The sequence below is a fragment of the Neolamprologus brichardi genome, chromosome 20 (genome assembly GCF_056152115.1).
Source record: "Neolamprologus brichardi isolate AB-2024 chromosome 20, ASM5615211v1, whole genome shotgun sequence".
Taxonomy (NCBI): domain Eukaryota; kingdom Metazoa; phylum Chordata; class Actinopteri; order Cichliformes; family Cichlidae; genus Neolamprologus; species Neolamprologus brichardi.
In genome coordinates, this window is record NC_142123.1 from 1,229,316 (window position 1) to 1,245,930 (window position 16,615).

At 40.5% G+C, this 16,615-nt stretch overlaps 1 protein-coding gene across 1 annotated transcript; it reads left to right on the forward strand.

The window, feature by feature from the left end:
* Positions 1 to 295: 295 nt before the first annotated feature.
* On the forward strand, positions 296 to 16,002 carry pkp1a (plakophilin 1a). The gene is made up of 15 exons (XM_087834159.1): positions 296 to 637; positions 1,292 to 1,413; positions 5,195 to 5,368; positions 5,462 to 5,640; positions 5,790 to 5,919; positions 6,406 to 6,613; positions 7,154 to 7,322; positions 7,506 to 7,623; positions 10,787 to 10,948; positions 11,030 to 11,194; positions 12,470 to 12,623; positions 12,724 to 12,910; positions 12,995 to 13,079; positions 13,676 to 13,779; positions 13,927 to 16,002. The coding sequence occupies exons 1-14, from the start codon at positions 457 to 459 to the stop codon at positions 13,745 to 13,747; spliced, it is 2,106 nt and encodes a 701-aa protein (XP_087690285.1). The 5' UTR covers positions 296 to 456; the 3' UTR covers positions 13,748 to 13,779; positions 13,927 to 16,002.
* Positions 16,003 to 16,615: the final 613 nt, after the last annotated feature.

A 16,615-nucleotide genomic window follows, 5' to 3' on the forward strand; every position in this document is an offset into this window, starting at 1 on the left:
CTCAGCGAGGTTATAAACTTTTCTTTTTCCAACAGCGTTTATCGGAGTTCCTTTGCACGATGCAAGACAGACAACATTTCCTCGAGTGGCAGTTGCAACGCTAAACAGGCCGAACATGCTCCTGTGTGTTTGTTTGTTTTTAATTATCTATTTTCAATTTTAAGAAGAGCAACATTAGCTCTCCCCCCCACCCCGCATATCGAGTACTGCGCAGTGGAGCTCCTGCCTTTCTCGGCTCCTCCTTGCTCACCACACCTTTCTGTGAACTCTCCCGACCGGGCGCGGTTCCCAGGGTGGAGTCATACCGCCACTGCTCCGAGAACAACTACAACCAATCTGCATACTTAGCACGGCCGCTACAGCTGTCGGTGCACTTTTTGTTTTCCCTCCGGGCCTGCGCTTCTCTGGAAGCCCGATCTGTCGATCCGTTCACAAGAGGGGCGCCGAGTTGGGAAGATGATGGCTCCGGAGCCGCTGCGATCAGCGACAAGCATCGGGGTCGCGGAGGATACTTCGCTCGCGCTTCCCTCCGACAACAAGTTGCGGTCGGGACAGCAGCGCGTGCTGGACCAGGTTCACAGCATTAAGAGGAGCAAGTCCAAACTCGGCAAGAGTGTCAGAGCTCCTTCTCCTACAAGTATGGAAATAAGTTTCTACAACTATAATACCGCAAAAACAAAAAGCCAATGTGTCTGTGGGCACGCAAACTGAACGTTGTGTTACCTGGTTAGATGCGTCACACAACTTCCATTGAAGCAGCACCGCTTAACGGGCTCGACATGCTTTTTTTTTTTATGTGCCACGTTTTCCTTTTTATTTCTTTCCATTTCTTATTTTTGTATAACTTCACAGGCGCGTCTAATTTGTAGGTTGAAAAGTAGTTCAAATATGTTTCGAGGCTATTTGGTATCAAAGTGACGGTTTTGTTTAAAAAGAAAAAAGAAAAAAAAGACCCGCCGGGTGACACTAGCAAGTTCCAGCAGGCGTGAGAAACGACGATTGTTGACGTAAGAATTTCTTGTGAAAACGGGTTGAAACTGGGCTGTAAGAAGAAGGGCTTTAACAAACACTCGATTGTAAATGGGGAGAAATCAAAGCGGACGCACGTCCGGTTATCAGGTTGCCTTCTTCAGTGTGCAGCTCCTTTGTAATGTTTGAGTTACTTCTAGTAATCTTCTAGTAATCTTAATTACCGTCAAGTTTCTGTTTTTTGTCATTACATATATATATATATATATATACAAATTATTATTATTATTTTGTAAAACTGTGTGTCTCTCTTTTTAAACAGGTCCACCTGTGCAGTTTTTCACAAAACAAACAGATTTCTCCTCATTCAAATATTCTCCATCCAAAGCAAATGGCACCTTCCACCGCAGCAAATCCACTATGTCTGCTGGCACCATGAAGGAGGTAATTTTAGCAGAGCACAAACCTTTCCCAGCAACAGACGAGGCCCTTCACTGCTTATGCTCAACATGTTTATTTTGCTCATTATGTTCACACAGAAACAAATTAATTTGGCTGCTTCCCTGTTAGCAAGGTGGCTGCCACAACAGATGGATCTGCATATTTGATTGAGAGCTGATTTTAGTTTATTTTTTTAAACCAGATGCTCTTCCTGCAAAACGTGTGTCTCGTACTAGAGATCTTTGCTCATGCTTATCAGAGCCAATAATATGACTAAATCTGCATCGTGTTAAAGATACTGCTAAATTCTTGCTAAACTAAATGCCTTTTGGTTTCCAGCTTCTTTAAACAGATATATGCAAGATTGTTTTTGGTTATCTTGTAATTCTCGACAAGAAAAGCAAAAAACAAAATAGATGCTTCCCCAAATGTCTGGCCATTTCCAATGTGTGCGTTTACAAGTCAGGGTGTATTTGTGTGTGTGCCATTTCTGTGCCCCACCCTTCAAAATGAGGGGTTTATGTTTTGAAACTCAACTGTGAGAAATTTCGGGTTGATGGAGCAATTGGATGCAATCTTAAATTCAAGGAGGATGCCTATTAGTCCACATGTTAGTGTTGACACCAAACGGGAGGGCACGCTCAGTCACTGGTGATTTACGACATAGTTTTAGGAGATGATGATACTGGCTGACGACTCTGTAGCTACACGGGTCTCCTGGTGTTCATGCCTGAGGTCATCTCAGTCGATACAATGTTCTCTTGGACCGAAAACCCTGAAAAAAATATGCAGGTTTTCTGCACAGGCGTCGTTTTTCTTCTCACAAACCGGAGTGTGTTTTTGCGCAGCACAGCGCTGGTGTGAATTTGCTGTTGTTTTTGAATGTCGTTGCCAGGAGCAGTCGGGGTGAAACTGCTCATTTACAACACCGAACTATTTGAAATTCCATAGCTGAGTGTAATGCTCATCGTTCTTGGTTTGTCGCTGTTTGTGTGTGTGTGTGTGTGTGTGTGTGTGTGTGTGTGTGTGTGTGTGTGTGTGTGTGTGTGTATTTGTTTGCTGCGTGTTGTCCTGATGTGATCTGACAGTGAGTTGAGGAATGCGGGGAGAGTGTGGTGATGTGCTCTTGCTGATGAAGACTCATAATCATCACATCATGAAACACTTATGTCACAAGGTTGTTTCCAAATAATCCACAGAACAAAAGTAACACAAAGTTACTTAGTGAAGAAATTGTATCCAGCAGTTTGAATACAACGTGTTGTCTAGTACAGCGTTTACAAGCACTGCCTGAATGAGATGGTTCACGAATACAATTATTTATGTCTTTATAAAAAGAAACCCCAGAAGAAAGTATAACAAACTGAATTACTCACAGTTTTTGTGTTTGTGCAGTTCTCACAGTTTTATTAGCTGAATTTGTCATCTATGGATTACTAGAGGTGGGAATCACCATACATCCCACGATACGATATTATCACAATACTTAACGCACGATACGATATTATTGCAATTTTTAAAAATATTTTGCGATATTCAGATTCTGTACATAAAGGTAAACTTTATCAATATTCATTTTCTCTAATATCAAAGTCTCACACTCAGTCTTTCTCTCATTTCAGTTTGATTGTTGACAAACTGAACGGTTTGTATTACAGTCTAGTCCAACTTAACTGAATCAACCATCTGGTACAATTATAGCTATTCTGAACTATGCAGTTTATGAAAACTATGCAGCCCCTTCAGCAACTGAAGAATTTGAAAGTAAATTAAAACAAAATATAATTTTACATTAAATAAAAAAGTTTTAAACTTAATTAAAATAAAACATGTCTTAAATTAAAATAAGTAAACTGTCATGTTTATTGCTGCCATAAACAAGTGAAACACATTTGGACAGTGAAGGAATGTCAGGATTCTTGCTCAGAAAAAGGATCAACATGCTCTGAAGTCAGAGCACAAAAACCTTTTTGTAACAAAGTATCGATTTCTGCTGTCCCTGTATCCATACATTATTAGAAACAAAATATCACCATGCTACACAGCATCCATTTTCCCCCCCACCCCTATGGATTACCATATTATCACGAAACAGTCCTGCCCATTAAGTTGCAACATTGCACGCAGTGGACGGACAGGCCACAAAGATATACGCGTTAATGTCTTTGATGCAGAAACAACTTTTTTCTGTATCTCGGGAGCCACCTCGGTCTCAGTTTGATGGGACTTGGAGCTGAGCTTTTACACTTCTGTTGGTCGTTGTAGCCGCTTAGGAGCTCAATCTGCTCATTTTAAGGGCGCAGGTTCGATGCCTGACTGCTCCAGTTTTTAGTCTGCGTGGGGTTCAGTGTCTTGTTTGGTGAACCCAAAGTTGCTCTCTGATGTGTTCATCGGAGTGTGAATGTGTGTAAGTTTTAGATAGGTGTAGAATAAAGTCCTTGTATGAATGGGTGAAGGAGGTGTGTTATATATAAGAAGCAGCCCATTTACCCTTTTTTTCCCAATTTCTTTTGCTGTTTGTTTCCAGTCGAGTTGGCTAACCTGTTGACGTGTAACTCTGCACTCAACTATAATAATAATACCTGTGCTGTTTAATACGGCTTCTTTCTGGCAACAGCACATACAGTAAATCTGTGTTAATCCCAGGTATAATCTCTCGTAACAGAAAACAATAAAGCCATTTTTTTATTAGTCTAATGCAAGAATAGAAGCATTGTATTGTTTGTCTCTGTATTCTGGACGTGCTGAATTTGCATTTGTCCACATTGTCCTGTGTATGAAAGGTTCTCGTGGCTCACTCAGGCTGCATGAAGGGAGCACTGTGAGAATAAACACACTATCTTCTCTTATCAAGTGTACTGTTGACATATCTTTCTTTCACCATGTTTTTTACTGCCTGCTATCATGGCTGACGTATGGATGGTAACTCAGCAACCAGTCCAGTTAGGAACAGGAACGAGCTAAAGACCAATAAGAAAACTGGTGTGTGTATCCGGAGCACCTGCTTCACCTGTAGCAGGTCCTCCTTCATAATAAAAGAGCGAGCTGAGACTGTTTGGTTTTGTGGTCGTGTAAAGGCGAGGTTTTTTATTTCCTCCTTTCTGTATTTTTTTTTTCAGTTTTTGAAACAAGCCAATAGGAGACGAGCATTTAATTTGGTGGATGACTCATCAGTAAAGCATTAGTGAGACATGTTGGGTCCTTTATGGGAAAGCTCGTCAAGTGTGTTTCATATGTGAACAAACGCACACACTCGTGCCCATGCACACACTTCATAGATTGCAAAATTAAAAGGATAATAAATTAACTCTTAAATGATGCACAATTATGAGATTAAGCTGGTAATTACATCAAGATCATGAATACAGGTTTAGCAGGTGCTCAGTCTCACTTGTGCACACAAAGCTCCTCTGTTTGCTCCAATGTGTCATCAGGCTTAGAACAGAAATGGCTTGGGTTAGTCTCAAATGACGGATATTTTGTTACATTAGCATGTATGGTCGTTTGCTTTATTCTACAGGTTTCCTCAGTGTAAACCGAGAAAAAGGAGGATAGGAAGTGGCATGCAGGCTTTGTGTCAGTTGAAATCGTCCTGTTTTGGGTTTCCGGGGATCTTTGAAAACTGTTCTTGTGGGAAACCAGGTTACTTACCTTACAGAGAAGCCTTGAAGTTAAGATGTCGTGGAGTTTTGCAATGTGTCATTTGTATCTCTGCACTTCTGAGAAACCAACAATGCAAATGTTGCTTGGACAGTAAGTAAATGTCTCTCTTTTGACAATGCAGACGAGTCGGACTCTATCCACTAGAAATTCTGGAGGAAGATATATGAGTACCTCCGGTGTTTGGGAAGAGAAAATCGGTGCCTCCACCTGGCCAAAGAGTCCCAATGGGATCAAACCCAGTAAGAGTGACCCTGCCTTGGCTCCACCTTTTTCTCCTGCCACTGGACCTGGCATGGTGATCATTTTGTGTTTTACATTTTTTCTGTTCTGCGTAGTTCACATAGAAGCACCAACAAAATGTTCTGAACTATTTTTTGTTGCTTTCTAGAGAATAAAAGGACAGATGGCACAGGGCCAAAGCACCTTTCAAACTCGAACAAACAGACACAGTGTTTCATCTGTGACTAACGGTAATGCGATCAGCAGCAGCCAGTCACGCTGGATGCCCTCCACCCAGTCTCAAAATGAGGGCAAGATGGGTACCATCAAAATGGAGAGTAAATCAATGTAAGGTCACCTTTATTCTGCCATTAAAATGTAGCTTATTATATATTTTAAAACTTGAAATTAAATCCAGACTGTTTACTAAACTCAGAAGAGCGTGTTTCTTTTCTAATTTCCTACCCTTGCCTACATTCCTGGGTGTGTTTCTCCAGGATGAACAATCAGGACCTGACCCTGAAGGAGGCTGTAGAGTTTTTGGGTAGCAGTGAGGAAAGGTACCAGCAGTGGGGAGCAACCTTCATCCAACACACCACCTACACCGACGAGTCTGCCAAATCAGAGGTCCGAGCAGGCACACAGAAGATTACTGCACATGCTTATAGAGAAACACGCACATGCTCACTAAGCACAGTGCTTTTTTGCAGGGATTACCTTGTATAGTACAGAGTTATTATAGTTTTGTAATTAGCTATTATTTTTATTATATCTTGACTTTCTGTTTTTAATTCAGTTTAGTTTTAGTTAGTTTTGAGAGTCATGAGGCTTTTTAAGAAAAAATTCACATCAGTTTTTATTGGTTTCCATCATCAGGCCAGAAGTTATTAGTTAGAACATCCTGGTACTTTATTTACTTAAAACAAATATGATCCTCGTGTGATGCACTTTAAATAAAAATGCATGACCATCTATTAGTTTCTGAAAATAGGTGAATATAAGCAATGCTAATACATGATTTACATACGACTAATTAATAAGTAATGAGCTTGTAACTAATTTTGCTTTCATATCACATCAAAAAATTCTCTGCTTTGTTTTTCTGTGTTGCAGGTTTTCCAGCTCGGGGGTGTTCCTACTCTGGTGGCCCTGCTGAGAAGTGGTAATCCTCAGGTGTGCCAGGTTGCTGCTGGAGCTCTGAGGAACCTGGTGTTCCAGAACCAAAGTAACAAACTGGAGGTTCAGCGCTGTGGTGGGATAGCGAAGGCCCTTCAGCTGCTAAAGGAAACAGATTCTACTGAGACCCAGAAACAAATTACCGGTAGGAACTTTTACTGAGATAGAAGACACTGACATATCTAACAACCTCCCCCCCCTTTTATTTTATCTGAACTTTATTTTGAGAGTTTTTATTAAAATATATAGACAGGGTGACTAAAGCTAACATGTAGTTGTTAGTTTATTTCACATGGAATCAACTACACCTGAAGAGAACAGTGGGTATTCTCACTTAGTATTTTCTCGTCTTCAGGGATTTTTCTTCCTTGTTGTATTTTATTTGTTATCATTCAGTACATTTTAGGTCTTATGGACATAACTTCACCGCAGTTTCCTTAAAAAACTTGAGAAAATTTGCCTTTCAGAAGGTCCTTGTCATCGGCGGTGTATTAGACATACAGCTTGTGCATTTAGTAGAGAAACAGAAATGAAGTAGTAGTGATTCCAGTAATAATACAGACAAATGCAAAAAAATAAAAAATTTGATGATGGATGAAATGCCCAGAAAAACAAATGGACTGTCTGGCTTTAAACAAAACTAAACACCGGTTGCATGTACTCTCCCTCGTTTGCCGTATCATAGGCCTGCTGTGGAACCTGTCCTCTGCCGACGAGCTGAAGGAAGAGCTTGCAGCTACAGCACTGCCCGCCCTAACTCAACATGTGGTGGTGCCGTACACAAGCTTGTCAGACACCGGTCCGAGTAGCTACATTGACCCCTCTGTCTTCAACTGTGCCACAGGGTGCCTGCGGTAAGAACAGGTCTTTGTCAAGGATTTGTAATGACAGCGATCAGTCAGTTAATATCTTTTAATCACTCGCTATAAAAGGGATTTATATATGTTATACCATCTGTTTTCACTTCATTTAAGGGATCACGTATGTATATTTATATGTATGTACACGTTGCAATGATGATTTCATGGTGGTTGCAGGAACTTGAGCTCTGGTCGGGGTGGACAGAGGCAGGCGATGAGAAGCTGTCCCGGCCTTATCGACTCGCTCATGAGCTACATGAAGTCCTGTGTGGCAGAGCAAAACCCTGATGACTCGGTAACCACTTCAACACACAGTTAACTCTTTCATCACCAACAATTCAACCTTTTCCCATCAGTTACAAGTATTTATAACTTTTTCACTGGTAGTCTAATGATTCCCATATAACAGCACACAATCGGGCTGTGTGGAGTTTGTTTTGTCTGCTGTCGTCATCGCATCAGTAAAATCAGTAGAGCTGAAACGGTTAATTGATTTTTCAGAGACGTCAGTGACAGAAAGTTAACCAGTAACCGATTAATGATAATTTAGCAAATTGGTTATTAGTCTTTGTTGATATATTGATTATGTTGTTTTTGTCATTGTAAACTGTCTTTCAGTTCTGCTTGTAGAGCTAATCAGTATTGAACAGATAAAACTTTATTGATCCCACAACAGGGAAATTTTTGCGTCACCTCAGCTCAGGTACAGATATCAGAAGAAAATACAAAAATACAAATAAGTACAATCAATGGGAAAAAAAGTAAGATAATACACTATATACAGCACACACAGTATGTGATTATGGATATGGTTGGAAATATGCAAGACATAAACTATATAGCTTGATATAACTATTGTACCACTACTATTCCTGTTTATAGACACACACACACGTACACACTAAATATACATATGTATACATATACATACATATATACCTGCACATGTCCGTACACATGAAGGTCCATTATGCATGAAGTGGTGACCATGGATGTTCACAGTGACTCATGACATCGTGATTGAGGAGTTATGGAGTCTAACTGCTGTTGGATGAATGATCTGCCAAAGCACTCCTTCCTGCAGCGAGGGTGTTTCAGTCTCTGACTAAAGGAGCTGCTCAGCCCACTCACAGACTCATGCAGTGGGTGATGTGGGTTGTTTATGATGGATGTCAGCTTTAACATCCTCCCCTCACCAACCACCTCCACAGACTCAAGGGGACATCCCAGCACGGAGCTAGACCTCCGCACCAGTTTGTCAGTCCTGCTCCTGTCCCTGTCCCTGTCCGTGCATCCACTCCCCCAGCAGCCCTCTGCATAGAAAAGGGCAGATGCTACCACAGTGTCATAGAATGTCCTTAACAGAGTCCTGCAGACTCCGAAGGACCTCAGTCTCCTCAGCAGGTGGAGTCGGCTCTGACTTCTTATACAGGACGTCTGTATTTGTAGTCCAGTTTATTGTTGAGGTGAACACCCAGGTACTTATAAGAGTGCACTATCTCAGTGTCTTTCAGACATCAGAAACAGATGCATCACCAACCTCATAATCATTGGGCCTTCTTTGTCTTTGTGGCTTTATTGTTTTTCTGGTTCACACCAGCGAGTGAGCAGTTTTCTGTTTTTGGAATCATATCTTGTGACGAATCCTTGTGTAGTCAAAGTTGTACATTTATCTTGCGTCTCCTGCAGAATGTAGTCAGTCCAGTTTCCAAATTTGTCTTTATGTTTGTTTTTTAAAAGCATACCCGTGTGAGTGTACATATGCTCACTAAATTACACGCTTATTATGAATCTGTGCGTACCTGTAATTTGTGGACGTTTCAGGTGTGGGTGTGTCCTTAATTCTATGTTTATGTTAATGCAGAGTTTACACAGACTTCATTTCATGAACTAAAGCATAATTGGTGAAAGTGCAGGCAGAGATTATCTCATCGCACAAAGAACAGAGAAACATAGCGTTACCTTGAATAGAGCTTCCCATTTGATCCAGTTGTAAAACAGTGATCTCATAGTAGTATATAAACACAGGTATGTAGTGTTTTTATGAAACATGCAAACACAAAGCACCTTTATATTTACTATTAATTATGAATTGATGACTGTTATTAGCTATTTTTTTTCTACTGCAGTCTAAATATGTTGTCAGCAGACTGACTGTCTTTTAAGTAGGGCTGCCGCAAACGATCATTTTGATAGTCGATTAGTCACCGATTATTTGACTAATCAGATCATCATCCATTGGACGTAAAACGGACAGCTTATTGCACCAGCAGCATCTGCTCTTATATAACTATCATTAGCTTACAGCTTTAAGTGTTTAAGGTATGTGCTAACTAAAAATAAAGACAAGATGATAGTTTATTAAATTTTAATGAAATTTGCAGATTGTTTCGGTGAAGTTTAATAAACTCCTTGCTATCTAAAATATAACCGGAGTAGCATCTCACACTTTTGATAATCAGCTGTCTGCTTGACGTTTATTCAGCTGTGTAAAAACTATAACTTTAATCTCAGCCAAACCGATTTACTCAGGAACAAATAAAATACTAAAAAAAAGTCAAACAATAACATTTTTAAGTTATCTAAGTGACTTATATCATGTTTAACCTGAGTAGCGAAAGACGGCGGTGGGTTTGAAAACGATTAGCCGGGAGTCCGGTGTTCTCACGGGCTCTAGTGAGCCTAGCCCCCGGCTAGCTATCGAGCTAGTGGGTAACAGACTTCTCCGAAAACGTCGGAGCGCTTTTGAAAATATGTGTTGTCTTGATAAACTGAGCAGATATTTGAGGTTTATACAGGTACAAAATATGTTTAACGTTTATTTTGTGACCCAGAAAGAATAATAAGAGCAATATTAAAACTAACTAGCTGCCGCCACTGTTGGAAACTGAGCTGGGCTGCGCTATGAATTCTGGGACGAGCTGCTTCTTCTTCGGGGTTTAACGGCAGCTGGCATCCTTGTACATGCAGTGCTGCCATCTTCTGTTTCAGTCCGTTATTACACGCTTAAATCCTACTACTTATTCCTGCGTCTTTTGTGATCTTACAAAGCTTCAAACGATGCGTCGACTATTAAATCAGTCGTCGACGATTTTGATAGTCGACGTAATCGTGGCAGCCCTACTTTTAAGCCTTTCATTTTTCAAACAAATGGCTTCATGTGTTTTACTAGTTGTGTGTTGGCCTGTTGTCATTCTTTCATGGCTATACTGAAAAAGAGAACATTACATGAACCAAATGTTTGTCAGTTTACTATTTTTGCGCTCGATACAGAAAAGGTTGTAGCTGCTCAGACAAATATAACCCTCGGTGCTAGTGTCAGTCTAGTGTCTTACACTAAAGCTGTTGTCCAGTTCATCATCAGATAGGTCTGCTATGCTGTTTATGAGTCATAACAGACAAAAGTATGAAAATAAAACATTTAATGTACTTTTTGTGAACTCTCTCCTGTTCTTTAGTCCTTGGAGAACTGTGCATGCATCCTCCATAACTTGTCCTACAAACTGGAGCAAGAGTCCCCCGTGAGTTTCATCAACTACAACCCAAATAGAGATGCCCAACCCGAGAAAAGCCCCACAATTGGATGCTTCAGCCCTAAGAGCAGCAAGGCCCAAAAGACGGTGGGCATTAAGCACAATGCCTGTAGACTATTTTGTTTGTTGGAGTCTTTAATTTAAACTTGCCTTCTCTGCTTCTCTCAGTTCTCCTTTGACACTGTAGATGCTAGCCCCCCATCAGGTGTTAAGTGGTTGTCCCATCCCAAAGCTATAGACACCTACCTGTCCCTCCTGGAATCGTCCGAGAACAAAGCCACTCTAGAGGCCTGCTGTGGTGCTCTGCAGAACCTCACTGCCAGCAAGGGAAACGTGAGTACGAAGAAGTTAATTATTAGGATTATGGTGTTACTCTGTAACTGGATTAGCTCAGGTTGATTTATGAAAGAGGAAAGAAAAACAAGAAAACCTCCTGACTACGTTTTGTGAGAAAGGGTGGAGTTGTCTTTGTATTTCAGGTTTGTAGAGGAATTTCACTTGTTTTACAACACAAAACATCTACACGTTAGTTAACCGTCACAACATGATGTAATGGGCTATTGAGCATATTTATACTTATATACATGCATGTTTTTCTGATCCTTTTAAAAGAAACTGTGCATGCAACAAATGGCAAGTTGCCCTGTGGTTGTAAAACCCACGTGACATTTTTACTACAATCGATATCATTCTTTAACTCTTTTGAAAAGTTTCTTCTTTAGTTCTAAGGGTCTGTTTTTCCCCTTTGTCCTGTCTTATCATTTTCTTTTCTGCCTCACAGTGTAAAGGTGAATCTTGTTCAACCTCTTGCAGTTATTGTCCCATATACAGCGATGTGTGGTTTTGTTGTGTTAAAAGTGAAGAAGGCTATATTCCAGTTATTAGTCACGATTAACTGGTGACAGCAGTGTTTAAGAAACTTTCGTCTGCCAGCTCCTTAGTGCAGATTCTGTATAACGTGTCAGTGTGGGAATATGTCTGGAGAATTCACAGTGAGTGGCGATCCAGCCTCCTCCACACTGGCCTTAACCAAACAGGATGTTTCCTTCAGAGGCAAAGAGCAGCTGAGGCCAGTGTCCCAACACTATCTAGAGTTCATGTGTGAAAATGGCTACAGGTTACAGACACTACTAAACATTTTGAAGTGAAGAAAAGCGCCTGTTCTTTGACATAAATCGCATATTTCTAACCTCCTAAGACCTGAACTCTTCCACGGCAGCATTTTTAATTTCCCTTTGATATTTGGGCTGATTGGGGCCTGATGAATGTAAAAACAAAGAATTACCAGATTTTTTTTTTTTACCTAATTTTAGTTTCTAAGAAACATGAGAGCCACATATGAAGATATTCATTTAAAGGTTTGATAGAACAGTAGCAGGATAATGTCCTCGTAAGAGGATATCAGGCCTTTGTAGAGCAAAATTGAGTATTTTGGTCTAAATAACCCAAAATGTGACGTCCACATATGTGGACGCAGGTCCTAGCAGGTTAAGAAAGTTTTCAGCAAATTGCCTTTTCCTTAATTCCATTGTGGGTGTTGTTGATGTTTTTTCCCCTGTGTTAAATAAACACAAAAATTAAATAAATTCCTGTTTGTAACCATTTCAGGGGTCAGATGCTGTGAGCCAAATTTTGGTTAGTAAGTCCAGAGATCTGAGGCAGTTTGGACCTCTGCTGAAGCCATCGAACCCGAAGCTTCAGAACACTGCTTTGTCCTTGTTGGGTAACATGTCTCGGACCGGCAGTTTGCAAGGCACCATGGGTAAGAAGTAGGATAATGATAGCGCACGAAAGACTTTGACTATCCAGTTTTCAGATATGCAAGTTTATCCACATAAAATTGAGTTGCTGTTTTCTTTTAGCAAAGCAGATCTTGCCTCAGCTCGGAGAACTGCTGCAGGGTGGGCCCAGTCAGTTGGGGAATTCTGACGAGTCTATAGCAGCAGCTTGCAACACAGTGGTACGACTGATGTCAGCAAACACTGACACCAGCAAGAAGGTCATCAATAATGCCGTTATTCAGTCGCTAATTGACCTCAGTGAAGACAAGTGAGTGTTTTTCTAAATATCATCTGCAGAGGAGGCAAGCTTCAGCGTATTTCTGTGACTGATGCTGACTTCTTTTCTTTTTAGGAAACTTACCAAGGGAAGCAGCGCAGCCTCGCTGCTGCTGTACAGCATATGGCAAGACAAGAATTTGCAAAGCGCTGTGAAAAAGGTAAATTAGAAAAGGGAGAAATGGGCTAATGGTACAGCTGAGGTGACGTTTCTGTGATGTGCTTATTGTCTTTGCATTTCATGCTAGTTCATGCTCAAACGTCCTTGCTGGGAGGGCCCAGCTTTACTGGTGGACAAATGCATGGGTGTTTATCATGAATCCTCAGGCTCTTCACTTTCCCTTCCCTTGTGCCACACCCAAAACATCAGTGAATGAAGAAACATTAGACTGGAATCCTGGTAGACTTGTTTTCAGTGCTCACGGTTTCATACGGGAGGAGTAATCCGTGGAAAATTGGGGCTGTCGCCCCCACAGTAAAAGCCTGAGGTGGAGGATCGAAGGAATATGAGACATTTTCTTTAGATTCATGCACGAGTAAAAAGCAAAGCAGCTACGTTCACCTTATTAACACTATCAGCACTATTTCTGTCAAAGATTAATGCGTCACTAGTAAAGAAACAAACGTGACAGATGAGTAGAAAACATGTTTCACCTCGCCGCTCTAAGTTCAGAGGGCTTCACAATTACACCGCGCGTGTTTGTGGACGATTGCATCTCTGCAACGTCTTTAACTGATGGAATCTATTTAACCACAGATGGGGTTGACCAAATCAGCCTTCATCAACGACAACATAACCCATGTGGTGTCGCAGCTCGAAGGACAGTGATCGGGCGGGATCGGCAGCAGTAACCGTAAAAGGTACGATTCCAGTTTGAGTGGCTGTTTTTACGTTTTCAGACCAGTTGGGATCAAAGCAATACGAAATCTGAAGATGTCTTTTTTTCTCTTTGCCACTCGCTTTTCTTTCTTTTCATTTCCTCTGTGTGCTTGTGCCCGTGCTTGCAGATAGAAACCGACGTGTTCAGACACTGCTGTTGCCACACCCTTTCAACGAGGACAACAAAAAAGAGAGAAAAATGATGCTTTTTATTAATACCATCTGCATAGAGCCTGACAATTGCTGTTCATTGATTGATGTACATATTATAAAGGAAAGAGTGCTTTTGATTTTACAATTAATCCTGTGGTCTGTGTGTTTGGAAATGTTTGCCTGTTTCTACGTAGGTAGGCTGAGAGTGCTTTTAAGACGTGTGTGTAGTGTGTGCTGCAACTGGCTTGTTTTAGGCTGCAAGTCCCCGTACGCCAGACAGCCTCCGTACAGACAGCGTGGATTGACAGTGTTACCTGCAGCAGGATTCACATCACTGTCAAACGTGTCTACACAACTATGACTACATAACTAAAAGTTATGTACAGAGAGAGATCTGAGCAGCCAAATATGAAAGCTTTCTGACAAAAATCAAAGAAACAAATATGACTGTATCTGTGGTATAACTGCAGTATGTTGATATGATTCAAAGAAGGTTGTTTTTTAAAGAATAATAACATATCCCCAGCACAGCCCCATTTCTTGATTTTCTTTAGTGAAGGGAATAGATTTTCATGTTGAATGTACTAAGAATACATAAAAAGGACCAAGCAAAGATTCACTTTAGCAGTACTTTGATCTTCAAGGTTAGCAAAGAAGCGCTATTTTTAATGTACATTTCTAAATGCACTTTTATTTTTTATCACCCTAAAGCAGGGGTGTCAAACTCAAATACACAGTGGGCCAAAATTCAAAACCGGAACAAAGTCGCGGGCTAACGTTAATATTTATTGAAATATATTTATTCCTCCAGATATAAGAATGAATCTTTTCTTATGGACTCAAACACGTTTTGCTGAAAAACTGAATATGGAACAAGCAAAGGTTAAACAATATATATATTAGCTGTATAATACCAGTAGGCCAGCTCTGATAGTAATTTGGTATGGCTTCGCGGGCCAAATGTAATTAGGCTGAGGGCCAGAGTTTGACACCTATGTCCTAAAGAGTCAAGCACTAGTTCAACATTTAAATGTGTCGTCTTGCTTTCTTTGACATTAATATCATGCTTTTGTTTGTACATGAAATAGAAGCTACAACTGGCAGCTCGTTAGCCTAGCATGTAGACTGAAAACAAGCTCAGAGAATAACTCAGTGTCTTCATTATTCATCAAACCACATAAAACATGATTGTTGACAGTGGAGGTGAATGACCTTCTCTTGTTTCCAGGGTTTGTGCTAAACTAAGCTAACTGACTGCTGGCAGTAGCTTCATTATATACAGGACAAACGTTATCTAACTTTTCAAGCAGCTATTAGCCGTGTATTCAGTTTTGGACTCTCTTAGTACTGAGTGCTCGTCACATTTTTTTAATGCTATATATATATTTCTTTTTTAAGTATTGCTTTGTTTTCTTGTGGGAACAGGGACATGGAAAGACTGGGATGTAGCACACAACATCTAGCACCCATCACTCATGAACTGTGTGTAGAAATTTGAAGCAGCAGTAAATGATCCGTCAGCAGCTAATTAGCTGACTCTGAGTGTGCTTTGACCAAATTCAGATAAATGTTGTGGAGACAATGAAGGGGTCGTGCCTTCTAACCAGCATTTTAATGAATTGTGAACTGTGCGCACCGGTTGAGGAGCTGCTTTTACAAGTGTGTCATGTTTAATAGTTGTTTTTATTTAAAAACAGCTGACAAAGAGGTTATTTACAGGATATCTGCCGTCATAACTGAACTGCCTGTTTATTGAACACAGATGTAACATTTTTGTAAAACTGAAATGCTTTTGGAAAAACCACCATACACACCATAAAACATACCTGCCATGAAACACGGTGGCAGGCAGCTGTGGGGCTTTCCCAGGGCCACAGGGTACGAGGCAGGGGGCTGTGTTTCTGCTTGGGAAATGGCTGTAATGAGCTTCATTTGATCAATGTCAGTATTTGCTTAGAATGTATATTTTTTGAGAAATGTGTGTGTGTGTTTGTGAGGCGCATACGTAGGAGGCTTGTCTTTCACTCAGAATAAATAAAACATGCCAAAAATATTGCGAGTTTTGTTTTTTGTTAATTTTAAAATATGTGCTGAATCTGTGCACGATTTTCAAAACTGTGAATCCCTCTGAAGCGAATGCAAAGTTCAGAATTTACTGTTGTGAATGAGTAATAATATTTTTCTTTCTTACTGTGTCTTTGTTTTCTGCTGATCCTGGATCAGGCAGGTCTCAACAAGCCTCTTTTGGTCACTGAGTAAATCAGGCGTTTCTTTTCTTTTCACCCTTTGAATCCTCAGAGGTTTGTGGGAAAACTGAGACACAAGACTGTTTGGTGGGTTGAGAGCTTGTTTTTGTTATCAGTAACAACACGACAAACCATCGTTGCTTTGCTGAGGAGAAGCAGTTAAAAGATGACGTGCATTTTCTGTGCTCCAGGTATAAACCACATGGCCATCACAAAGAAATCCTCAGCGATGTGTTTTTGTGTTCTTTCTTGTGCATATTTTGAGTATTTTCAGACTAAATACCTGGACTTGTATCTGCCTATTTGCTGCAAAACAGCAGTTTTTCTCATATGAAACTTGGTGATACACTTGAAGTTACAGGACAATCTATTCCACAAGAAGGATTTTCCCACCTGCAATATGCATAATGGAAATTAT

What these genes read in the sequence shown, in the direction of transcription:
- pkp1a (XM_087834159.1), top strand. Translation starts at nt 457, where the DNA reads ATGATGGCTCCGGAGCCGCTGCGATCAGCGACAAGCATCGGGGTCGCG. An exon ending in AAAATGGAGAGTAAATCAAT is followed by an intron (nt 5,641 to 5,789) that starts GTAAGGTCACCT and finishes GTGTTTCTCCAG; the next exon opens with GATGAACAATCAGGACCTGA. An exon ending in CAGTTTGCAAGGCACCATGG is followed by an intron (nt 12,624 to 12,723) that starts GTAAGAAGTAGG and finishes GTTTTCTTTTAG; the next exon opens with CAAAGCAGATCTTGCCTCAG.